Source organism: Chelonoidis abingdonii, chromosome 8 (genome assembly GCF_003597395.2).
Source record: "Chelonoidis abingdonii isolate Lonesome George chromosome 8, CheloAbing_2.0, whole genome shotgun sequence".
NCBI lineage: Eukaryota > Metazoa > Chordata > Testudines > Testudinidae > Chelonoidis > Chelonoidis abingdonii.
Genome location: NC_133776.1, coordinates 86,994,483 through 87,021,136, shown reverse-complemented (window position 1 = coordinate 87,021,136; position 26,654 = coordinate 86,994,483). Strand labels below are relative to the sequence as shown.

General features: G+C 42.9%; 1 protein-coding gene across 2 annotated transcripts in view; it reads right to left on the bottom strand.

Annotated features, from left to right (window-relative positions):
• Nucleotides 1–26,654, bottom strand: part of DCX (doublecortin) — a 95,569-nt gene that overhangs the window by 14,875 nt on the left and 54,040 nt on the right. Inside the window, exons 4-5 of one of the 2 annotated variants that reach the window (XM_032766978.2) lie at nucleotides 13,861–13,963; nucleotides 10,064–10,201 (exon numbers count right to left, since the gene is read on the bottom strand). In XM_032766978.2, the coding sequence (XP_032622869.1) occupies nucleotides 10,064–10,201; nucleotides 13,861–13,963 (241 nt within the window). The remainder of the gene's footprint in view (nucleotides 1–10,063; nucleotides 10,202–13,860; nucleotides 13,964–26,654) is intronic. The other variant, XM_032766980.2, reaches the window with a different exon arrangement.

Genomic DNA, 26,654 nt, shown 5'->3' with positions numbered 1-26,654 from the left:
CGTCCTCATCATAGCAACTGGGGCTGAGCTCCATCAGCCCCTCCCTTTCATGTGTAAAGAAAGTTCTGTACTGCCTGGATATCATAGCAGTGAGATACTGGCTCCTCTCCCCTACACCACTTAATATCCTGCCTGGACTATCATAGCAGCTGGAGGCTGCCTCCCCCCCTTTTATCTCACTAACAAGTCAGTGTTTCTTTTCTGCATTCTTTATTACTTCATCACACAAATGGGGGGACACTGCCACGGTAGCGCCAGGAAGGTTGGGGGAGGAGGAAGCAACGGTGGGTTGTTGCAGGGACAACCCCGTGAATGGCATGCAGTCATCATTTCTGTGGGATCTGACATGGAGCAGCTGTGCTCTCTGATAACTGGTTCTCTAGTACACTTGCCCCATATTGTAGGCAGGACTGACTCATTTTTTAGATACCATAAAGGAGGGATTGACTCGGAGAGTCATTCCCATTTTTGTCTTTGCGCCCCCAGCCGACCTCAGCAGGGGCACCCATGATAGCAGCAGATGGTACAGAACAACAATAGCCGTCATCTCATTGCCAATTTACAATGGCACAGCAGACAGTACAGAATGACTGATAACATCTCTGCTGTCATGCAAAGGCAAATGAATCTGCTGTGTAGCGCTGCAGTATCGCCCCTGTCAGCGGCATCCAGTCACATACGGTGACAGTAAAAAAAAAGCTGAACGGCTCCATGGTTGCCATGCTATGGCGTCTGCCAGGGCAATCCAGGGGAAAAGGCGCGAATGATTGTCTGCCGTTGCTTCCCAGAGGAAGAATGACTGACGACATTTACCCAGAACCACCTGCGACAATGATTTTTGCCCCATCAGGCATGGGATCTCAACCCAGAATTCTAAGGGGCGGGGAGACTGCGGGAACTATGGATAGCTACAGAATAGCTACCCAACGTGCAACGCTCCAGAAATCGATGCTAGCCTTGACCATGGATGCACACCGCCGAATTAATGTGCTTAGTGTGCCACATGTGCTCGACTTTATACAATCTGTTTTACAAAACCAGTTTATGTAAATCGGAATAAGCCATAGTGTAGAGTACTCATATGATTCTACCAAAGGCAAAAACTCCAGAAAAGTGAAAAGGCACGACAGAATTATTTCTTCAAGCTGAAAATAAAACATTGATTTAACAAATCATAGGACTGGAGGGGACCTTGAGAGGTCATCTAGTCCAGTCTCCTCATTCATGCAGGACTAAGTACTATCTCTAGACATCCCTTCAGGTGTTTGTCTAACCTGCTCTTAAAAATCTCCAGTAATGGAGACTCCACAACCTGCCTAGGCAAGTTATTCCAGTGCTTAACCACCCTGACAGGAAGTTTTTCCTAATGTCCAACCTAAACCTCCCTTGCTGCATTTAAGTCCATTGCTTCTTATCCTATCCTCAGCAGTTAGAAGAACAATTTTCTCCCTCCTTTGTAAACACTTTTATGTACTTGAAAACTGTTTCATATCTCCTCTCAGTCTTCCCTTTTCCAGACTAAACAAACCCAATTTTTCAATCTTCCCTCATAGTCATATTTTCTAGACCTTTAATAATTTTTTTACTCCTGTCTGGACTTTCTCCAATTTTTCCACATCTTTCCTGAAATGTGATGCCCAGGAATACTCCAGTTGAGGCCTAATTAAGTGCAGAGTAGAGTGAGAGAATTACTCTTGTGTCTTACAGCCAACACTCCTGCTAATACATCCAGAATGATGTTCCCTTTTTGGAACAGTGTTACACTGTGGCTCATATTTAGCTTGTGCTCCACTATGACCCCAGATCCCTTTCCGCAATACTCCCTCCTAGGCAGTCATTTCCCATTTTGTATCTGTGCATCTGATTGTTCTTTCCTAATGAAGTACTTTGCATTTGTCCTTATTAAATTTCATCCTATTTACTGCAGTTTGTCCAGATCATTTTGATTATAGTCTTATCCTCCAAAGCACTTGCAAGCTTCCGACTTGGTATCATCTGCAAATTTTATAGAGCTACTCTATGCAGTGGTTCTCAAACTAGGGCCATTGCCTGTACAGGGAAAGCCCCTGGCGGGCCAGGCCAGTATGTTTACCTACACGTCCCAAGGTTCGGTCGATCGCAGCTCCCACTGGCTGCGGTTCGCTGCTCCAGGCCAAGGGGCTGCAGGAAGCGGAGCGGGCTGAGAGGACATACTGGCCGCCTTTCCTGAAGCCCCCATTGGCCTGGAGCAGTGAACCGCAGCCAGCGGGAGCCACAATTGGCCAAACCTGCAGATGCAGCAGGTAAACAAACCAGCCAAGCCTGCCAGGGTCTTTTCCTGAACAAGCGGCAGCCCTAGTGTGAGAACCACTGCTCTATGCCATTATCTAAATCATTGATGAAGACATTGAACAGAACTGGACCCAGAACTGTGGGACCCCACTCATTATGTTCTTCCAGCATGACTGTGAACCACTGATAACTACTCTCTGGGAATGGTTTTCTAACCAGTTTCGCACCCACCTTATAGTAGCTCCATTTAGGTTGCATTTCCCTAGTTTGTTTATGAGAAGGTCATGTGAGACAGTACCAAAAGCTTGACTAAAGTCAAGATATACCACATCTACCTAATCCTTCCATCCACAAGACTTGTTACCCTGTCAGGTTGGTTTGACAGGATTTGTTCTTGACAAATCCATGTTGACTGTTACTTATCACCTTATTATCTTCCAGATGTTTGCAAATTGATTACTTAATTATTTGTTCCATTATGTTTCCAGGTACAGAAGTTAAACTGAGTGGTCTGTAATTCCCTGGGTTGTCCTTATTTCCCGTTTTATAGATTGGCTCTATATTTCCCCAGTCTTTCCAGTCTTTCTGGAATCTCTCCCGTCTTTCATGACTTTTTAAATACAATTGCTAACGGCAGAGATTTCTCCTCAGTCAGCTCCTTGAGTGTTCTGGGATGCATTTAATCAAGTCCTGGTGACTTGAAGACATCTAACTTGTCTAAGTAATTTTTAACTTATCCTAGCTCATTTTCACTGGCATCACTACATTAGACATCCAAACACCACCAACCTACTTGATGAAAACCGAAACAAAGAAGTCATTAAGCATCTCTGTCATTTCCATATTGCCCGTTATTGCTCTCTCCCCTGCCCCTCCCGCCACCCTCATTGAGTAACGAGCCTACCCTGTCCTTGGTCATCCTCTTGCTTTTTGCTTCATACATACTATAGTTCTGATTCGAAAAATATCTTGCTAAATCTGAGTTATCGTATGGGTTTAATGCCGATGGTTTAGGGGAGGAACTTCTGGGAGTTTGGTAAATGTTACTGATAGATTAAATACATTTTTCAAAATAAATAAATACAAATGATAAATGACAAAACAACATTTTCCGCCTGACCTCATTACCTAAGATTTATCTCTGTTTTTGTTGGTTTTTAAATTATTTGAGGTTTTAAAGATCTGCTGTCCCAATTTTGATCTTACTTATGCTGGCTTTACATTGGCTTAAATCATTTGGCCCACACTGCACATTCTCCTTTTCCTGCCACTTCTGTGCCTCCCCAGTCCTGCCATACCCAGGGCCTGCCTGACCACTGGCATAATGTAGAACTACCTGGGGGCTACTCTAAATTGCACCAGCATGTAATAGCCTTTTGAGGGCTGTTATGCCAGAATGTAAGAACTAGAAAACAATAGGGCCATGGCCCCTCTTACCCATCCTTCATCCAACATGCTCCCTGAACCAGGGGACAGGAGCAAGAACAGCATATAGCTACTATGACAGCTGTTTGTCAGCTCTTATTTTGCCAGGGCAGTTTAATCCCCTTTTCTGGACCCTTTAGACTGCTTTGAGACATTTCATAAGGCCCAATGGGATCCACTAGTTTATAGTGAAGTACGTGAGATCACAGTCAGGCCTTGGGTGTTTAGCCACCTGTGATCCCTGCATTTGGAGTTCCAGATCTGTTAATTCCATGTATATCTTACAACCTAGATAGCATAGGGAAAGGAAACAGAAATTCTAAGGAAACTTACCTTTGGGTCAGATTGGGCTGTCCTTATACTGGATAATATCTTACTATGAGAACAGTCCTATTGAAACCAGTGGACCTTCTCTTGGCAGTAAGGCACTGCTCAGCATGAGTGAGATGGATAGAATCGGCCTTTCTGAATTTTTGAATTATGGAGGGCTAGACTGAACCTTTAGGTAAAGGCCTGAGTTATAATTTCTTTCCTGCTCCCCCTTACTCCAGCGGGAAAGTAACCTGCTGCAGACTCTTTTCAGGTGCAATTTACTAGTCCCTGAAACTCTCCCTGCACCAGTTTACTTCTGCTTGTCGGTGCTTTGGGAGCAGAGGTACAGAGACTTGACTCCACCCCAGACCAGGGGTGAAAGTAACTTAAAGGACTTATTGGTACGTCAGAGTCCTGAGCAGGAGGGCAGTGCTCAACTGGAAGGGGCGGGGCCTCAACCAGAAGAGGCAGGTCCTTTAAATCCCTCAGCCTTTTAACTCACCACTGGAGTGGTATGTGCAGCGGTGGCCAGGAACCCCGGGCCTCTTGCAGTGATTTAAAGGACCCAGGGCTCCACTGTGGTAGTGGCGGCCAGAGTCCTGGGCCCTTTAAATCACTGCCAGAGGCCCGCCGCCAGAGCCCTGGGGTAGCAGCAGCGGCCGGGAGCCCGAAGGCTCGGCCAGCAATTGAAAGGACCTGGGGCTCCCAGTTGCTGCCACTACCCCTGGGCTCTGAGAGCAGGGCTCTGGCGGTGATTTAAAGGACCTGGGACTCCGCTGCGGTAGTGGTGGCCAGAACCCTGGGACCTTTAAATCACAACTGGACCCAAAGAGCTCCCGGCCACCACTGCTACCTCAAGGCTCCAACAGCAGGGCTCTGGTGGCGATTTAAAGGGCCCAGGCCACTGCCAGGAGCCCTGAACCCTTTAAATCGTCAGGCTGGGAAAGCTACCCCCTCCTGGTATAGTCGGTGGTGAACCAGCTCTTGCCGGTATGGCCTACTGAATTGTACCAGCTTACGTTCACTTCTGTCCCAGACCTACTTGCTCTTATCAGCTCCATGAATCTTGCTCTCCCTCTTCACCTAGGGACAGCAATCTAGGAGACTTTTGGAAGATTGTGGTGAAAGGTTGGGACGCCATCTGGCTCACGGGAAACAAGGACAAGGAAAAAGTTTCTACAGAAGTCCATTCTGAACTGCTAACAATTTGATACATTCAATGGATTAGCTCACGTTGCCACGATAATATGTGAGAAACCAGCAGCGTCAAAGCAACGAGGAAGTTCAGTCTGAGACTTAGAGGGAAATGACCCATCATATGGCAACAGTCCGCTCAATGCTGGGAACAGCCACTGTATCAAAAGAGAAATGACACAGGCAGAACTCAGAAGCTAAATGTCCACAACTCTGTCAGTGAGAGGGAAGAAGGGACACCCTAGGAGATACAAAGCTTGCTTTCATCGGTAAAATGTGATTATTGGTTCTCAGACACCCCGTGCCCCTGTGACAATCCAATATTTGTCCTCTGGAGGAAAGGAAAAGCTTGGTTCATAAGGAATATGGCTGGTTACTACTGAATATTTTGAGGCAATTCCTTATTGTAATGAATGTTAGTTCTAGTTCCTGGCATCAGTGACTACAGACACACACAAAAGACTGAACATCTCAGAGCTATTGCAAAAGAATGAAAACAGTCTCATTACAATGAATAAGAAGCGGCCTGGAACCAAGACAGCTCAGGTAGCTATTGTTACAGTTAATGGCAAAACAAGATTGAATATGTCTGGTAAATAAAGGGAGAGCAGGAGTGTGCTAAGAAAATAGTTTGGCCTCTTCCTATAGATTGGCAAACTCGTTTTTGGAGGATACGTTGAGGAGGTGGGATTTGGATGCCTCTAGCTAGAGCCCTCATTTTGGAGGGAACTGAGTCTTTCATGGTGCATCCAGGGTGTGTCTAGACTGAAGGAGACAGAGTTTTCTGAAGAGAAACTCCCTCGGGCAGAAGGCAACAACGTGCCAGCAATTCCTATTCTTAGGCTGACCAGATGTCCCGATTTTATAGGGACAGTCCCGATATTTGGGTTTTTTTTTGTTTATATGGGCTCCTATTACCCCCCACCCCCTGTCCTGGTTTTTCACACTTGCTATCTGGTCACCCTAACTGTTCTACTTCTAAGACCAGGTAGCCTGGATCATTGTCGCAGCAAGCAGCCACAATCGGGGTCATGGCCCTTCCATGCACAGGCCTGATGCTTGTTTTTAAAGACAAGTGTTCAACTGAAGGATTTTTTTTATCATTGTTAATTTAGGGGTGGGTGTGGGGCATGAGATCTGATCGTGTACCTAGCTGGGTGAAACTCTGCAAGAGTTGCTATAATAAAAAATTCCCAAAGCAGAGCAGAATAAATCAGTACATTCCAAGTCACAGCAAGCTGACAGTGGCTATAATTAGGTTACTCAGAGACAGCCTTACATACCTGCCTTTTTATATTTTCTTAACTATTAACATGCAGCAATCCACAAGCAGTTCTAACCGTAGCGACTGGAGCTGAGATAGCAAATATGCACCCAGTGTTTGATTGTGCTCCAGGAAGGAATGACATAGGTCCCAATTCACCTGCATAATCTGACAATTTACTGCATAACAATGGATACATGACCGTAGTGAATATGGGACAGACTGCAGGGTTGTCTCAGGTCAATGACAAATAAGGGCTTAACTTCAGCTTTGTTCTCTCTCCTTGAGTTTGGGGGAAGATAATGAGGGAGACCTAGAGACTGCAGGCCAATAAATCAGTTACCCCAGCAGGAAGGCACAAAAATGATGGGCCAGTGGACAGAAGGAGAAGATGCTTTTGGACATGAAGGATGCCATGCACAGTCATTCCAGCGCTGGGACTTTTCTGAGCTTGTGAGACCAGTTTAGTGTTTTTGTCTATACTGCTCTCCGATTATACGGAGACAAAAACCATCTCAAAGCTTTTTCTGTGACGCTTTCTATGAGTTTTTCATCTGTGGATTTCAGAGCACTATGCAAGGATCGTAAGTATCACTACCCTCCAAAGAAGTGGAAAGGTTAAGTGACGTGCCCAAGGTCACAAACTAAGTCACTGGCAAAGACAGGAATAGAACGCAGGTCTCCAGACTCCCATACCTATGAATTATCCAATGTACCACCACTGCTTCATATGTAACAAATGCTTTCAAATCCTTAATGTGGGGAATATTTTATATCTGTCAACACAGACAGCTCAAAAGTGTTTCTAGGAACCTACAGTAGGGCAAGTGGACAACATTTTCAGGCTATCAAAGCTGCATCATCAGGACCATCAGCACAAGAAAGCTCTAGTGAGGCAGTTCTCTCTACCAGTACTGTATAAACATCCTATTCCTTTTGTCCAATATCTGCAAACACCATTCCTTGTTGACAAATAAGCCACAGTACTGGAGGCAGAATTTGCCTTAAGATTTACATTGTCGTATGTCTGAGGGTGCGGGCTCAGGTAAACACTTTTGAATGATGGCCAGAGGCAAATCCACTGCTGTGTACATTCTGATTTTTGTTGACGATGAATAACATGTAATTTTCCCATCTGGTCTTGCAGAGAAATTGCATAATAAAGACGATAAACACAAGGAAATATGTTCTGTTCTATACAGGTTCTTATACCATGCTCATCACCATAATATCAGTGTAATGACTAGGGCTCAGGTGGCTAAGGTCTACATCTATGTCAGAGGGCATCATACTGGTGCTCAGATACAGTGATAATGAGCATGGGTATAAGAACGTATGAATAAAAGAACAGAATCGATTAGACACTGGGAAATTCCAACTTCCAATAAGAGAATAATGAAAAGAATGAGAGAGGAAACAAGTTTTACAAGTAGGGATAGGAGGTCTAATGAACTGTAGAAATATTAACTTACTTGAAGCAAAGATTCATTCTGCATTTTACTCAGATAAAATATGTGAGAACTGCATAAAAATGGGTCAAAATCTTTTATTAAGAAGGACCTTATTCGGCATCATTTTTTGCTTATCTTGCTTGTCTCTTGATCCATCTGAGCCTAGTGATTGTTTATGAAATAAAGTGTTCTCTCTCATGTACCGTGTGTGTAAAGTCTGACTTAGTCAGCACTGTAAAGCCAGAGCCTTTATTACAAACTCAGTGGAACAGGAAGGCAAGATGGTGTTCCTTTTTCTCTGCATCCTGACAAAACAGCAAAGGATCTACTGATTACATTAACAGCATCAAAAAGTTCAACTGATTTTTTTTTCTTATGAAACAGAACGGGCAACCATTTCTTTCCATACTGAGAACACGAAAATGTTAAAGGGTGACTGTCGAGAGGGATTAGAGGGATCTACTTGAAAGTTGTCTTTCATTTTTGGTCTTACCTCCAGACCATTTACTGCCATATCCAGAAACGATAAGCAGTCCTAAATGTCCTACTTACTGATTTATATAATGCAAACAAACGATTGCATGTACCCTGTGTGACCCATCAGCAAAGCCATGATTCACCGCTTTGTTCATACTGAGTTGCTCATCAAGTAGGATATCAGCAATACAGAAGTTGCTGGACTGTTTGTGTATATAGCCTACAGTTCTGGTTCTGGAAGAGATTAATACCTGATCCATTAGAGGAAGGCTTAAGTAATATCCCATAATGCATTCAGGGCCTGATCCAAAGCCCAGTGAAGTCAGAGTTCGTCCTCTGACAATAGGCTTTGGATCATGCCATCCATACACTTAGACAAATATAGTATGTGTTTGGGATTGTAGCAAGGATATGGGCTACACAAAACTCGTTTTAAGACAAGCACATGACGAATCAGGAAGGAAAGGAATATAATCTGGGATCACCTTTTAGAGACAAAACAATTTTCAAACCATACAATTTTGACACTAGTCCACTATTTTAACTTAGTATTCTTCTGTATTTTAAGAGCATCATAATAAAATAGATGAACTGCTTCTTGTGGAAAATATCATTAAAACTGGTTATTAAAAGCTTTATTTCCAAAAAGCCTAAGATATTTCCAATGCAATGCAGTAGTCATTTTTCTTTTGGCCAGTCACACACATTGAATTACAAGGCATAAAGGGGCTGGGAGAAGGAATGATGATTCTGGTCATGTATGCTATGAGGGTAGAAAGATTTCATGCTCCCCTCTGGCATTTTGGGTAACCCTATTTAGATTGGGCAGGCACCTTGGGACCTGCTTCTGAGGGAGGTCTGCCACTTTAATTAGTGGCCATTCCCTGCATCTCCTGGAGGCAGTGTTCTGATGGATAATATTAACACCGTAGGCCCACTGTTCCTATAATTTGATTTCACCAATTATCAGTTATCAGAGATTTAATGTTCAGGCTTGGCTTCAAATTGCACCAGGTACATATATATCCCTATCAAAGGTGTGCTACATGGGCAGTTGCTAGACAACCTGCCAGTTTCTATCTTGGAGGGACAGAGGCATATCCCACACTACTGAAATATGAAAAGCTACTGTAGCAAATGAAGATTTCCATTTTATTTACTTCCAGCTCTGGGCAGGTGGCTCTGTATCGTTTTAAGGAGTCTATGGCCAGCTTCTGCAAAGGCAAGGTTCTTAGTTTTCTTAAATAGGGATTAGACAGGCATATTTCCAGACTATATACTTATTAACACTCACATTGCACAGGAGGTTATTTTAAATTAAAGTACATCTAAGAGAAAAAAACACCTAATCTGACAAAACTGGATCTCGCTATGCCTCAGTTCCCCATCTGTAAAATGGGGATAAATAATATTCCATTTCTCTCACCTTCATTGTCTTGTCTATTCAAGACTGTAAGCTGTTTGGAGCAGGAGCTGTATCTTACTGCATGTTTGTACAGGGGCTACAATAATGGACTCTTAATCTTAATTGGAATCTTTAGACATTATCAAAATGCAAATAAATAAAAATAACAGGAAATGCCTGAGGTCACTGTATCGAAAGACACATGGCATTTGTTTCCTTGTGTGGATGGAGTCAATATTTATCCACCGGAAAACAATCACTCACCATCTTGATGGTTACCTGAATCGGCTGGAGACTTGCTCCGGCGCATGGGGGCTGGACTTTTTGCTGAGCTCTTCTGAGGGGTTGGGGATGACTTGCTGCCTGGAGTGGTCGGAGGATTCCCTTTCATTACACGGCACTCTAATAAAATAAATGACACACATATTTAGTTCTCTTATTGACTTTAATTGCTAGGGGCCCTTTACCCTGTGGAAAGCACCGAGAGTGCAAGGGTGTATTGTAAATCTAATGAAAGAAATACCAGACAGCACAGCACTTCATATTTTCAATTTGCTTTACAAACACTGGGGAAGATTCAACACCTCTGAGCACAGGAGGCAGCTGGCATTCCCACGCAGCTATCAGATTCGCCCTGGGGGAGGGCAGCGTTAAAATCCAGCAGAGCTCACTTGTCAGAGGTGCTGATTCAGTGCCTGCCTAGGTCAGTTTCGTTCCCCTGACAGAGTGGGGTTGCAAGTGGTTTGCACTTCTATGCTCTTACTGCAGGCAAACTTACCACTGGCATGGACCTATAGCCTCCTCTGTGCTGGTTTCCACTGGCTCACCCTAAGTGATGAATCGGGTCCATTAACTAATTAATCTCTGTAGCATATTGACAATGGTCAGAGTGCACCGTGGGAAAGTCAGAAGAAAGAACAATTAATATAAGCAGCAGAGAATCCTGTGGCACCTTATAGACTAACAGACGTTTTGGAGCATGAGCTATTAATTAATTAATATGTCTCCTGGCCAGCTGAGGCCAGGGTAAAAGGTGATAAAATGCAGCCCACACTAACCAGCCCATGTGTAACAGCTATGGACAATGAGTGACATTTAGTCAGGTGCAGAAAACCAGCACAAGCCTCATTGAACCACTTAAGCCTCACTTATGACCCTGCATTAAAGGCTTTAAGTGGTGCACAGACCATCTGCACCAGAGAGAATTTCACCCAGCCTGAACAAACCCTCTTCTGTGACTTCTCCAAGCTGCAGTCTTTTGGGAGCTGCACCATATGCAGATATACAAAAATGAAGTCTCCTGGGCACTCTGCCCACGCTCTGACACTCACAAGTAGATTACAGTCCAACTGTGTTTTCTTAAAAAATAAATCCGCTGGTTCAGAGAAAAATGTAAACAGCATTTACAAAGGCTCCAAAGAGGCATAGAAATGCTACAAACCTTCATGGAAACTAGGATTTCAAGCATTCCAAATCTTGAACTCAGCAGTCACTTGAACTGGGAGGTACCTGGAAAAGTACTTCACTTCTTAAAGTTATTCATTTCATCCAGATAGGGGGAAGATAAGACGAAGAGGATTTCCCCTTTGTTAAATGCTGATTAGTTCAGCCCTGTGTCCTTAGACCTGGATCTTCTACATGGATACCCTTAAAAATGGACATTACGGTGGTTTTCCAGTTTAAATTCCCACATACAGTCCGTGTTTCATGGGGAAAGCTCAGCTCAGCCAGCATTCGTTTGAATTTAAAATCCCCTTGACTGGATTTCCTAATGGAAATGAAATAAGGCAGCACACAGAAGATGAATGATTGGTCAACCGAAAACAAGTTGTCTGACCTAAATGTATGTTATTTATTTATTTCTATATCAGAATATCTATGAAAATGTAATTGCCCTAAATTTTCCCTCTGGCTTGCAATGAGGCAGCCAGCCTCATTTTCTTTCTTCCAGACAGTTTGCTGGAAAGTTTGCTTTTGGGTCATGCAATATGATAACAGAGGAAATTATGCCAGTACTTTGCACTGTGCTCCAGGGATATCACACAAGGCTAATTAGAGTTAGCAATGAACCTGTTCGCTCTGTTCTTTAATGCCATAAGATGCATAACATGCAAAACCTGTAAATTAGGCATAGGAAGGTTTAATGTTTTTAAAAGTATATGATATCTTATAGATGGTATTAAAGAAGCACTGACTGTGGCTCCATAGTTATAGCTGAGTTGATATATACCCCATTTCATATACATAAACAAAGGAAGGGATGGAAGGGGTTGCCATTAAAGGATAACAGTGTTTTCCTATAATTGATAATGGAAATAATGAGGGATCTTATATGCCACTGTGTGATAACCATTGGTAAATATTGACATTTTAAAGGCAACCATTGTGCGTCTATGTATCTAGACAGATACATATATGGAGAGAGGATGAAACCCTGACCCCACTGAAGTCAATGGCAGAACTCCCATTGTCTTCAATAGAGCTAAGATTTCATCCAGAATTTTTAATTAGCTTGCTATAAGACTGGCTCCTGCAGGCTAAGATGCTGCTGCCAAGATCAGTGGGTTCACAAGAGACACGGCAATTCTGGATGACTACAGGGTATCAGCAACAGGAACTCGACGGATGAACTTGTGACTGGCATTTTGGAGGGAAAAGATGACATACACCTTTTTTGTACTACTTCTCATCTTGTCTCTTGATGTCTCATCAGACAGGACCTAATGGCCAGCAATCTGAGTGCCCATCTTCCAGCTGGGGAGGCAGACATTCCCGTGACAAAAGATATTGTAATGAAAGACATTCATTTGCAAGACATCAGGAAACACAATGATACTGGATCCCTGTGTTGTGTGATTTATAACAGAGAGGGATGCTGGTGGAGAATGGGAAGACGGTGAGGGCAAAAGGAACACTGTCTGCTTTTGGAAGTTGCTGAGCACCTGAAAATGTGCCTCTGAAAATCAGACCAGGCTTATTTTTGTTAAAAGACATCCAAACTGGAAAAGTGTTCGGAATCCAGGGGCACAGGACCAAAACGTTCGGCCTTCTTTCAAGCTGTTCTGCTAGGATTTCATCCAAGCTGTTTTACAGTACGGAGCTCCCTCAGAGCTGCGTGAACTCCTGGATTTCAAGAAGAACAGACCTCATTTGACTCATGCTGATATTGAATGCAAAGCACTGTTTGGATGCTAATGCTTTGTTGCATTTGTAGCATATAAAAGTTCATAACTAAGGTTACACAGGATACCTAAATACCTCGGGCGTCTTGGGAAGCATCAAGCTGAAGTCTAGGGACCAAATTTTCTGCCCGTATAAATGGACAAAACTCTGCAGAAGTCGGTGGAGTTGCACTAATTGACAGCAGCAGAGAATTTGGCCCTACAGATGTGCAATCTCTGGATAACTGCAAGCATCTGAGACCGCTAGGGTAAATCCTACAAGTAAGATGTGTATGTTCCTTGATATCATAGATTTCATATCTTCATTGATACCTACAGCACTATAAATGTGGCGCTGCAGTTAGACTGGAGACAACTCGTGATGATAGATCACCCCCAAAAAGGATAGCATGCTCTAAAATGTTCACCCCTTTTCAACTCTTACTCCTCTTTACAACCAACCACTGTAGACAGTGGGGGAACCTTAGCTCATAACTGCCTTAGCTCCCATTTCATACACACACATATACGTCTTTCAAACACAAGAGTGGAGATCATTTTGTGAGTCTGTTTTTATTACTTGGGGATGGAGTAACTGGTACTACAATCAACCATATGCATATAACTAGGACGACATTTGCTAACAGATTATGTTGCTTTCCAATGAGTATAAAATATTAGTGGCTTTAATGAGTCCACCTATTCTGCCTTGTGGCAAATCAGTCAATGTCCATCAGATTACAATAGTCACTGAATGTCCATTAAGCCAAAAGGATGTTAATTACTTGTGCTAAAAAAAAAAAAGCAACAAAATACAAGCAACCTCAATCAAACAGGGGTGGGGTGGAGGAAAAAAAAAGCCCAAGTAGACAGAGTAGAGATCAGTGAGTGAGATATTACCATTTTCATCCAGAGAAAAGTCATCCTGTGCATAGCGGAATTTTTCCGGACCACAGGCAATAAATACATCATCATCCCCAAAGAAATCGTGGAGACAGGTCACCTACAGAGAGAACAAAGTCATTCATGTTATTTTTAACTGTTAATTCCAATGTGACTCAGTTTTAATTGACACATGAGGGTACTGCCTGCCTCTCCTCTCTATTTTTTTCCCCCAGCACTAATTTCGAAAGCCTGCTGCACAACACACTGTGTACTCCAGGCAAATCAAGCATAAAACTATAATTAAAAAAAAAAGAAAAAAACCCCAATCACTTTGCAAAATGCAATGACGTGTGACCTTTCCAATCTATGTAGAAGTGAACAAGCTACATTACTCATCATAATGATACAAATGTTCTTGGGCTACCTTCATATAAGAAGCAGGTGTGGTCCTTACAGGTTATTGATCCCTTTACTCGTGTTGATTAGAACCATACTTCTCAGGCAGAGCCCACAGAATCAAAGGGACCACCTTGCAGAGCACGGATCTCAAAATGGGACCCTGTGAGAATGAAATCGGGACTATGAGGTTTGAAAATGGGTGCAAATACTGATGGCTTAACTGTGCCATTGAGGTCTGGCCATAACAAGGGGCAAGATGGAGGAGTGCCATCTCAGAGGCACCATTAGGAAGCATCCACCCAAGTGCCCCCACAGGTCCCAGGCACACAGAGACAGTGTCTTCCCTACTACACTACTTTGTGAGGTGCAGCTTTTCCCACCCCCTTCCCTCCCGCGTGCAGCATGTACGTATGAGAGGAGAGCAGAGCAATGGCTCCGCCCCAAAGCATAGAGGCTGGAATTCTCCCTGGCCGTTTTGTAGGCCAGACAAGTTTGGGGAAAGTTCCTATCCTGCTCTGTGATAAGAGCTCAGCATAATCTGGCCTAGAGTTGGGAATTTGCCCCAGGACAGGTTTTGCCTCTGGGAGACATTGTGCCTCCTTGTGCTCCCTGCTGCTTGACTGCCCCGAATGTGGTGCACTAAGACAATATCACATCATGATCGCATCTTCTCCCATAGAACCCCAGCCAACTAGGGTGACTAGAGGTCCTGATTTTATAGGGACAGTCCCAATTTTTGGGTCTTTTTCTTATATAGGCTCCTATTACCTCCCACCCCATCCCGATTTTTCATGCTTGCTGTCTGGTCACTCTACAGCCAACAAGGAGAGGGATAGCAAAGGGACAGGATGGGAAGAGTCAGCATGTAGTTACCATGTGATGGGCAGTGAATTAAAGATCATAAAAGGGAATTTCAAATGAGGGTGACCATTCTGCACTGCCCTCTCCCCACAGTTCAGTGATAAAGGGTCCATTCAACAGCAGAAGGTAATCACTTCCTCCCGACCTAAGGCAAATTGTGTTCCCTTGCTATAGATAACAAGGATGCTGGGATACAGAGAGGAAAGCCTAAAATGGACAGCAGAAACAGTCATGTTTATAAGAGCCTGAATATCTCACCTCTCTATTTTGCCATCGTAAATGGGTTGATAGAAACATCTGGCAACAGATTATGCTCCAGACTCCCATCTCGCTTTTGTGGCCCTACAGAGCCAGGGAGGAATGGAAGCAATGCATCACCTTTGGGGGCTGCAGACCACAAATACAATCAGGGAAACGGACATCCGGGAGTTAGGAAATAAAACAACCCAGGGCAAGCAACACACTGGCTGTTGCCGGGAGAGCATCCTGTGAGGAATGAAGTGTGAAGAACTGTCACAGTGGAAGATGGTCTTTAATTAAAGTGTTTTTGATAGGCAGGTAACTGTGATTCCCACTACTGTTCCACCGATGACTGAGGTGGTATTAACAATCTGTACACTGAATCAAGGTACTTTGCTGGCTGGCCCCAAAATTAAAACACTTGCTGGAGGCAATGGAGAAAAATGCAGGGTGCAGCCTTTGGGGGAGTTCCAGACAAGATGTCACAGACCCCACTATTTGGGTCTGGGAAGTATGTCATAGTGGCTTCTCTGGTTCCAGAATGGGTTGTGCTCTCTAGGGACATAAAGGTGAATCAGGTTGTTTTCCCAGTTTTTTGCTTCCTTGCCTGGCTAGGATTGGCCTGGCCATGGGAAAATAAAATATGAAGGGATGAAACTACTGTCTATTGTTTTCTTCCTTGCTGTCTGTAAGATCACCTCCATTTCTGGTGTGCACATCAAGTGTAACTCAGAGCAACGGCTACCTACAACCAGATTATGCCTTTTAGACAGAGCCCTCAATAGTGAGAAAGTGAAGCCATGATGGGAGCAAGGGAGACATTTTGTCTACTAAGACATGACGATGCCTGGAACTCTTCCATGGGAGGCGAATGCCCACGGTGCCTCCTTTTAAGGGATGCCGCATGTGCTCTCCTCCATGGCTGGCCAGCTCTGTGAGCATGGCTCTGATTTCACAAGCCTTTGAGTGGCTTGTGCCCTGGAGACACTATGAGAAAGAGCAGTACCTATACGTAGCAGAACAGAGGAAATGCACCTGGGGCTGGCCCCTGCACTGGAGATGGGGGCATTACACCCTGCTCCTCACTCGATGGGCACCGATACATGGGCCAGCCACAATCTGCCTTTTAATACAACATTGGCACACAAAGCTATCTGCAGTTTCCATCTTGAGTGAAAAAAGTCAGCAGGTGCCATTTTGTTAAACCGAGTGCCCTTCTCCCAACCCACCCGTGACTTCGCGATGCGCAGTCCAGTGTCTGGAACCTAGTCCAGCAATCTCCATAAAGCTCCCATAGACACTGATGACCCTGTTCATTTCAACTGGGCTATGAAAAATCTTTCTGAGTTACAAAGTTCATCATATCTCCCCATGAGGTGAACAGCTAGATGTCCTTGTTACTTTGCAGGCTGGTAACTTTATACCCTTTCTACAGAACAATCATGTTGCACACAGAGCTAGCCTGTAACCAGGTGCTCTTAGCACCATCTGCCTCATCTTCCCTCACCCACTCCCCTTCTAGTGTTGGTTACACATAGGAATTGTGTCTTGTTCCATATTAGATTGCAACATCCTCCACACAGGGATATTAGCTTCCTGTGTGTCATCCGGCACCTAACACAGTGGAGCCTCAACAGGATTGAGGCCCATAGGTGCTGCTGCAATATGAACCACAAGCAATAGTGCTCTTTTAAAAGATGGATGCTCTCTTTTGCTCCTGCGTCTGCAGCTAGAGTTGTGACAGCTTAATTGCACAGTTACAGTGAAATACAGGATGTGATTACACAGTAACACCGAAATCACTATGTTCATGGAGACTCCCCTGGAATCAGGGGTAATTACACAGTAATGTGTGCTAATACTGTTGTGTTATCTCTAAGTGCAGTTAATTGGAGTCGTCATTGTGCAACCACTAGTGGAAAATGTGTACGTGAGGTCACTTGGGAGAGAATCTTATAGACTCAGACTGGTCATCAACACCCTGCCATTCTTTTCACCTGGCCTTGTGGCATATTGGCAGGTGTTCTTCTGAGGCAAAACTGGATGCTGATACTCTTCCACCATTGCAAGATGCCTTGAGAACTTGGATGAAGGGCAAAGTAATACTATTATTGTTATAAAGGGAGAAACGTTAACAGGGAGACTTGGGGAGACCGTAGCACACCAAAAATACAGAGAAATAAAGTGGTGAGGATTCCAGGATGAACCTGTTTATAAAGGGATTAGGGCCCCTCTGAGAATCATGAAGGCAGCTCTAGCTCCTTTTCTCTCTCACTCTCTGCCTTTTCCTCACATTGGAACTTTGTTGGCCAGATGTTCCCAAAGTCATCTAAACTAGCCACCTTTGGGTAAGGAGTTTGCAGGCAAGGAGAGAACTAAATTAGAACATCCCTCAAAATTGTCGGACTGGGGTAGCCATCAGCAGCCGCTCGGAGTGAGGGTGAGCTCGGCAGCATGACAATACATCTGCTAGAAATGGGAAAACATTTCAAACATTTTCAAAAAATTCAATTTCCATTTGTCATCAGAATTTTCCAGCCAGCTCTAACGTCTGCTGTGGTTTTTATACAGAATGCTGCAGATTGGCAGCTGATGGCTCCTGTTTTGGCACGTCTGTGTCATTCATGATGCAGTCTTTATAGTTTGCATGTACATTTGAAGGGTCCACAAAATGCACTGGATAGACTGAAGTTCAACTTCCTGGAATAGTTCATCCCTATTTATGCCCACTGATCTATTTGAACTAGACTGAAAAAGTTAATTTCAAGCTCTAAAAAATCAAAGGTAAAAAGGGCTTTCAGCTATTCTGATAAGATTCAGCATTGCACACTGGTTATTACATCTAATTACAGCAGGAGACTGCTGTAGTTAGAGTTGCAAAGCAGTTGCTAGTACAAGCTTCTATTTTCACACACACACGGCTTCCAAACACTAACCTTTAGGGCAAATATCTTCTGTCGTGGGTTTTGATCTGAAGTAGAATTTGCTTGGCAAATTCTCAGCAATCACTTTCTCCCATGTTTGATTAAAGCCAGGTTGAAAATGGTAACTGTATTCTTTTTAGACCAGTTTTCAGCAAAAAAGGATGGTGTTTGAAACTTGAGACTTGGTACAATATAGCCCTCATTAAGGCCTAGAGTCTTTGCTTGGCTGGAAAATAATTGGGTTTGATTTAATGCAGATATCATCGTCCAAATACTTAGTATTGAGTATGTGCAATAGAAAATGTACTTAGGTCTGAGGGGCACACTTAAAAATAGATGCACTGTGCAGCTAGATGAGAGTGTACTGGTTCATTCAAACCATTTATAAGCATTGTTGCCAAAGCCTTCCAGATGAGATTAGGGAAAGTTCAAGCTTGCTTTTACTCTCTTCATGTCATCCTGCAAGCCAAACACTTTTGCTATAGCATTCCTCACAAAAAGAAAAAAAACCCACTCGGAAGTAATAGACTGATATTCAACCTGAAGCACGATTGAATATTCACACCATGCACAAAATCAGAGGCCTTGGTCATGCTCAGAGCAGGATGGAGAGCTGATTTCCCCGTGCAACTCATTACCCAGAGTCAGCTTGCAGTGCATTTTAATTCCTGTACTAGCAATTAGGTAGAGAGGGAGGCGAGAGAAAGATGAGGCAGTACAGCACAAAGAATTTAGCTGATCCACTGGTTGAGCTTCTAAATTGCATAAGCCATTTACCTCTACATTTGCTTTTACTCCCTTTTCCCCTATTTTAATTTTTTCCTTAAAAACTCAAAGGAAATTAACTGTAAAAAAATCTATCTTAATGCCATGTTAAGGTTGCAAGATCCAGGTCTCATAAGGTTAGGAGATTCCAAAAGTTAACTCCTATGCAATGCCAATGCAGCCAAGTTTCACCTATTCCCTTATAATATGTAGTACAGGGATCGGCAAACTTTGGCCCACGGCCTGCCAGGGAAATCCACTGGCGGGCCAGGACGGTTGTTTACCTGCAGCATCCGCAGGTTCAGCCGATAGCCGCTCCCACTGGCCGTGGTTCACCATTCCAGGCCAATGGGGGCTGCAGGAAGCGGCGTGGGCTGAGGAATGTGCTGGCCGCTGCTTCCCACAGCCCCCTTTGGCCTGGACCGGTGAGTGGCAGCTGTGATCGGCCGAACCTGCGGATGCTGCAGGTAAACAAACCATCCCTGCTCGTCAGCGGCTTTCCCTTACGGGCCATGTGCCAAAGGTTGCCATTTCCTGATGTAGTATTTCCTATTTCTCTATCACTTATTAAATATAACTCTCAACCTAGTAACTTTGTTATAAATGTATGCCCTAAAATATAGCAGATGTGCAATGTGGCCACGTTGAAATTGTTTTCGGTAACCTTAACTTTTGAAATTTGCTGACTTTTGAGTGCTTGATCTTACAACCTCACGCAGGTACAAAAGACATCCCTAGGGACATGAGACCAGAATACCTGGCCAGGCAAACAATAGTGTATGTTGCACTCCTGGCAATTCCAGGATGAATTCTGCTTTTCTGAATTGCACCTAAAGCTCGTGATGGGTAATGTAGATCTACCCCACCCTCAAGGCAGGGTTGTTCCTGACTCACACGAGAGACCCTTTAAATTGCATTAATGCTATTTTTATTTTTTGCATTTAATGATAAAGTCACATTATGGATCTTATTGTCTCCTTTTTTACAATGTCCTGTTTATCTCAGTTTCTTGGTGAAACTAATAAATATTTCAGGTCCCTAGTATGCCAAGCAGCGTGAATCATTTATAAAGTTTGCTTTCCACTTAGGTTTACTTTAATCAGTTGTTCTGATTATATTTGATAATTAGTCGAGAACACCATGGAAATCCCAGGAGAAAGTAAATGCCAACAAAAATTTATCCCAACAGATATCTTGAAAATCATTAATTGTTCTAAATGCTGCCTTATGCTGCTAGCTATGAATTTATTAAGGCACGATGCAGAAAACTGTTAACAGCTTGCTAGTTTAAGGACCAAGCTGCTAGCTGAAAAACGTTGATATTGATAACTCCATTATAATGAAATAGTGACAATGCTATCAAAAGCCATGAGGCCAGTAAGATTTTATTGTTAACATTAAATTTCAATGGTTTTCTGTGCTGTAGGTAAAAATGAATTCTGCAACAAATAGAAAAATAACTTGCTTTCGTGTGTGTGTTTTTAAAGGAAAGCAATACATATAATGCTTCCATCAAAATTTAGATTAAAAGGACACAGCTGACTTTAAAAAAGATCATACTGCAAAGAAACATTTACTCTTTGTGTTTCTCCCAGTTTAGATAATAAAAGCGAATGAGATCAATCTTACCAGTTTTGTTTATAATCAGTTTCACTCTCCAGGTCTTAGTACTGTAGTGTTTGGGTTGCAAATCCTGTGTACAAATGTTTATTCATTACAAAGTAATTGTTTCTGTTGGATTTCATAGAAACATTTTATTGGTCCAGATTCTGTGAGAGCTTTTTAAAAAAAACTTGATTTTACATAATCTAAAATTTGGAACAAATTGTTGTTGGAGGCATGTCCCTTTAAAGAGTCAATAATAATATATTCATTTTTTCCCCCAACAGAGTTGCATTTAGAAAAAATTGTGCTGGCTGGGTCTCTGTATCAAATACATCTCCCTAGCTCTTTACTGATAGGCAGTGGTGCAAGTAGAATTCATTTCTTATTGGTACTCATGGGAGGGACACAAAGGAGGGGGGCACATGATTTCTCCATATGACACGTCCAGGTGACTCCTCCCCACCCTGCCCCCAGTGCTCTCCCGGTCCCTTCCCCATGATCCACATCCATCTCACGTTACCGTGACTTCTGAACTGCAGGGCTCTCTGGAACTGCAGCAGCAAAAGGAGCAGAATGTGGGGCCACTGGGATCTGGTACAGCAGCCAGTCCCACCGGAGGACAGGGCTGGGGGTGATGGGGTTGGGAGCCGTACAATCGTGCTGGAGGAGCTGCCCGCTGGCCCCATGTTCTGTTCCTCCTGCGTCTTTCCAGTATGAAGCACCGGTTATAAAGATCTTACTGGCACGGCGTACCGAACCAAACCAAACTGCCGTACTTGCACCACTGCTGATAGGCATCCTTGCATGACAATGTTCTTTGCTTATAAGATTCATATTTTATTGAGACTCAGTCCTGCTCTCCTTCCTCAGAGAAAATGCTCAGCAACAGTTATTGGATTAAATCAGGGCCCAGATCACTCCCCTTAGTTCTGTGCACTGAGGGAGTGAGAGATACTGCAATCTCACGCAATATCTTTGGGGACTATATTGTACTCAGTTTATGTATCATGGTGGGTCAGCGATTGTATGCAACTCCAGGAAAGAGGGTTACCACAGCTCCTCCAGGAACCAGAAAGAATGGGGAGTGATTAAGGTGAATCACTTAGGTTGTAAACACTTCCATAGAGAGTTCCATCCTGTAGGAAACCTGCATATACTGGTTCAAAGTGGGTTTTCCAGAGACCAACACACAAAGAAAGGCTTTTGGCATAAAAAGTCTATATCTAAACCAGAGATCCCCAAACTGTGGGGCATACCCCAGTGGGGGGTGTACGATGGGAAGGAAGCATCACCAGCCCCGTTCCACCCCCAGCCCAGCTCCAGCCCCAGCCCCTCTCTGCCCCCTGTTCAACTATCAGCCGAGTTCTGCCCTCATTCCCTCTCTGCCCTCAGCCCAGCTCCATCTCTAGCCCCAGCTCCTCCCTCATTCCCAGTTCTACTCCCCTGGATCCTTGTAAGTTCCCTGGAAAAGAGACTACAGCCTGGGACTTTCAGAGGCAACTATGGCCAGGGGAATCCCTGGTAGTTCAGCTCCAATAGAGAGCTGTCAGGGAGCCAAGGGAAGGGTCAGTCTTTGGAACACTTGGCGAGATCTGCAAGGAGATCTGTCAGATTTGGGGGGAGCCCAAGACCCTGTTCTGAAGGGAGGCAAGGCAACCCCTCTCCCTGCTGTGATGATGTGAGTAGGATGTCTGTGAGGTGACTATTGAAGAGAGATCCTCAACTAAAGTCTACTCCAGCAAGTTTTATTGTGGAAGGGGATGATCTGACCCCTAAACAGAGGCTGAGTGTCTTCGGTTCATATTGATTTCAGTACAGGAGTTGCAGGTGATCAGCACCTGTCAAGATGTGTACCAGTGGCAGGTTGTCCTAAAATACTGTTGAATGATAAGGATGGCAGGTGTTTATTCTGCAGTTGGTTTCATAACCTCACACTTTGCTGCTGTGGAATTGCTGGTGATGTCATAAACAGAGTTTTGTGAATTCACTTGGGGAAGGAACAGTAAACATCTGAATTACATGCAAATGTCTCTAATGACAACATCAAAGGGAGGTAAACCAGGAGAGAATACAGGCTATACCTGTATAAGGGGTATGTTTTATTGTCTTCCAGGAGATGGCAGTTTGTATTTTAAAACTATAATTCAATACCAATTGAAAAAAATAAGAGAAACATTAAACATTACATTACTTTATATCCTCCCTGGCTTTAACAATGTGGTTTCATCTAAAAGTCTGAGTCATTTACCAGTGCAATGCCCTGCTGTGCTTTAAAATGGGCTTCTGATTAACCAGCACCTCCTGTTTCCTTTAGCACTCTGCAGAGGTATACAGATTATCTGCATGACTAATTGGGTGACCTCACTGTCATTCTGAACCTATTACAAACATCAGCAGCAATGGCAATTTCTCTCTCTTAAATCCACTTTTTACAATTTGCTGTGTAGCAGGTGATAAATCTCTAGTGATGTCATGGCTGGCACTTTAGTTAGAGATCTCCAGTATTGAATTGCCCCATACTGTCTTACATGAATGTGGCTAGATGTAACACCTCTTTGAAAAGGAATATATAACAGGGGAGGATTAACTGAACTCTTATCTTCTTCTCATTCTGGAGATATTATTTTGTCAGAGGTTCTTATACTTCACCAGTGGAGCCAAAAATGTTCTTGACATACTATGAATGGTCAGTTCTTGTAACACGCAATTATTTATAACACCACCTTTAAGTCTAGGATTTCTGCGTAGCAGCCTCCAAGCTTCAATCTCTTCCTGATTTGAGATAATGAACATAGGAGAATATGAGCCATATAAAGTCTTCAGCGTGCTCCAAGTACGGATGCAAAGAAACTTTAGAATAGCACAGAACTATCATTTTGGGAACCTTGTTATCATAAGAGGTATTAGGCAGAATCTCTTAACTAACTTGTTGAGTCTGCACACATCTAAGTATAAGACCTTGTAATGGGTTTCTTCTTCCTTTTCAAATTTTATTCGGGATGGTCCTCAATTATAGGGTCTCACCCACATTCAGATCTTTCCTGTTGAATTCTTTAAAAGGAAGAAAGGAAGGAGATCTTGGCATTCAGGGAGATTCAGCAATCCCCATGTCTCTAGAGTTGTGAGGGTTCTGAGAAACTGGACTTCAAAAGAGATGTTATTCTGAGCTATCCATCTACTTTCCTCTGACTGTCACCAGTCTTCCATTTGGAAAACATCTTTAATCATTTGAGGTCCTTTATGGCCAGAAGAGGAGGAGAATTTCCCCTTTTGTCTTTCAAGGGAACCTCTTTTAACGCAATAGAGAATTATAGATGAATGCACGCAAGTGAAATTGTATTACTGAGAGCAGAACTAGGGTCTCTAGCTGCTTTAATTAGTGTTAAGAAATTCAACATCTCAAAATTGTTAGCTTAGCTGAAGAGTAATGGCTTATTTCAGAGGACTGCAAACTTAGCTCTTCTCTCACCACTTGGTCAGTTAGGTATTAGGGGATGAAGATAAAGAGAATGGACTGGTGCCTGTGTGAGGCTCAATGTAACTAAGCTTGAGTAAAGTATAACAAGGACTTAAGGGCCTTGTTTGTGAAATAGCATCTTTTATGTTTGATAGGAGTGTGTTTATTTCAGAAGTGGGAAACCGAAGTTCTAATTACAAAGGGAGCTTCTCTCTACAATTAAATCAACTGTGTGTGCGTGCAATCAATAAAGCCAGGCGCATGGGACAGAAACAATAAACGCAAAGACTTGCTCTTTCGTTATGCCAGACCCACAGTGAGACCTAGCAAGGTCAGATGTCAGAGTGAATATCAGAGAATACCGTAAGTACCTAACTGAGTTTAAATGTGTCACTTCCTCTTTTCCTCAAACTCACTGAGTGCCTGTTCAGAAACAGAGAGCTTTTAGAAGATTTAAGGGGTTATTATGATGTAATGGAAAATGAAGAAGTTGACAGTGGAATGTGCAAGCACTTAATATAATTTTTGAAACAGTCCACAGATATAATACAAACCCAAAATAGACATTACAAAGTGATTTACATTTTATTAGATTTTTATTTCCTACACTTAAGTAGCAGAGATGTTTAGGTTTAATCATTTTAAATTTAAATATACACACACACACAGAGTAAATTCCACATGTACATTTACAAAAGCAGATTAACTCATCTGCCATTAGGCAAAACACTGTGCACAAAGTTTAGGCAATGGAAAAATGGAATAATCTTTTTTTCATATGGAAAATTCTAAATGAAAATACAAATACCTTTTTAGGAAATAGGTGAAATTAAATCTTTGGGCCAGATCCTGCTTGCACTGAAGTCAACGAGAGCAGGCTAGGACCATTTGAGAGATCTCCTGCCTCTACAGAAGTCAATTGCAAAACTCGCACTGACTTTAATGGAACCAGAATTCATACTTTATCTTTAAAGTTAGAAATAAATAATACTTGAAATTTATAACAGCATCTTTAAACACCTGTTACAAATGTAGGAATTGAGTGGTTATAAGGAAGTGAAATCAGTTCAGAGATGTTACATTTAACTGTGACCTTAAAACTAGAGGTGTGCCTGTAAATTATAAACTATGTCAGTGCAGAGGCTGATGCATACCTGTTATCAGCTATTCATGTTCGTAAGGGCTCATGTCTGTTACCTGTGCATACCCAATGCTAAAGGGCTATGTGCAGTTCCCCTATCTCTGGGGATGTCTTCCCCAAAGTGCCCATCACACAGGAGGAACATCCGTGCCGCTACACCGTGGCCTCTTTTCTGTGCCAGGCTTGCCTGGAATACCCATATGACAGGATCGTGGTCCTGCCTTCTCCCTATCCCCTTTGGGGCAGTGTGTGCACTAGGGGAAATAGGGAGGAAGTAGTCCCTGCATTCTGATTTCAGAGACTGTAATCTTTTCCCCCTAAAACAGCCTGAAGTGGGAGTTTTGGGGTATTTTTACATTAGGCAGTAAAAATCTCAGCCTCTCACATTTACAGGGTGCGAATTTTCATTTATGCCTGGATTTTGGTGTAACAAAAATAGTCTTCTTTTGGGGCACATCATTTAGTCTTTAAGTTCTTTCTTTACCTCTTGGCTGGTTCATTTTAACTGGAAAGTATCTGGCAGTTCTAGCAATTTATATTATGATTCCCACTTTCATTCAGCGTGGTTTAAGTGTTTTCTTTGATATGTTATGGGAGTCTATTAACCAATGGAATGTTTAGATTATATCTGCATATTTCTAAAACAATCATATATCTTTGTGGGGGGGTTTTAATCAGTGATAAAAACACATATTGGAAATGAAATAAAAGAATATTCTATGGATTTTAAAGGACCATATTCTGACACCCTTGCTCATGCTGAACTGTAGTGTATTTCATGAGTAAAATCATAGAATCATAGATTATTAGAGTTGGAAGGGACCTCAGATCATCTAGTCCAACCCCCTGCTCAAAGCAGAACCAGTCCCAAATGGCCCCCTCAGGGATTGAACTCACTATTTGTGGACTAAACAGTGACTCAGTTGGAGTAAGAACAACAAAATCGGGCCACAAGTTATTACTCGGGACCAACTCTGCAACATTTACTTGCACTCAATAGGTAGTACTCATACAGGTACGCTTGCTGAAGTCACTGAGACTATTTGCATGAACAAGTGTTACTCTGCGAAAGGGCCTTTAGTATTTAAGTCCTGGCACTGGATCAATTTTAAATAAAATAGATTGAAACCTGGCCATTAGCCAAGCTGCTCAATATCTACATGAAATTGAATTCAATGTGTCTGGTGAACTTTTGGTGCCTCCAAAACAAGAGAAATCCAATTATCCACTGTCAGAATGGTTAGTTTGCTCTCTCAATACCATACACATGTGGCCTATGGGTAAGACAGTTTGGAATGCTAGAGGAGTTTAGGACATATAGAAGAAGCTTGTTTTCATGTTTAAAAGAATATATGATTCAGAAAAGATATGCAAGTCTATATTCATCATCTATCATTCAAGAGTCATCCCAAGCATA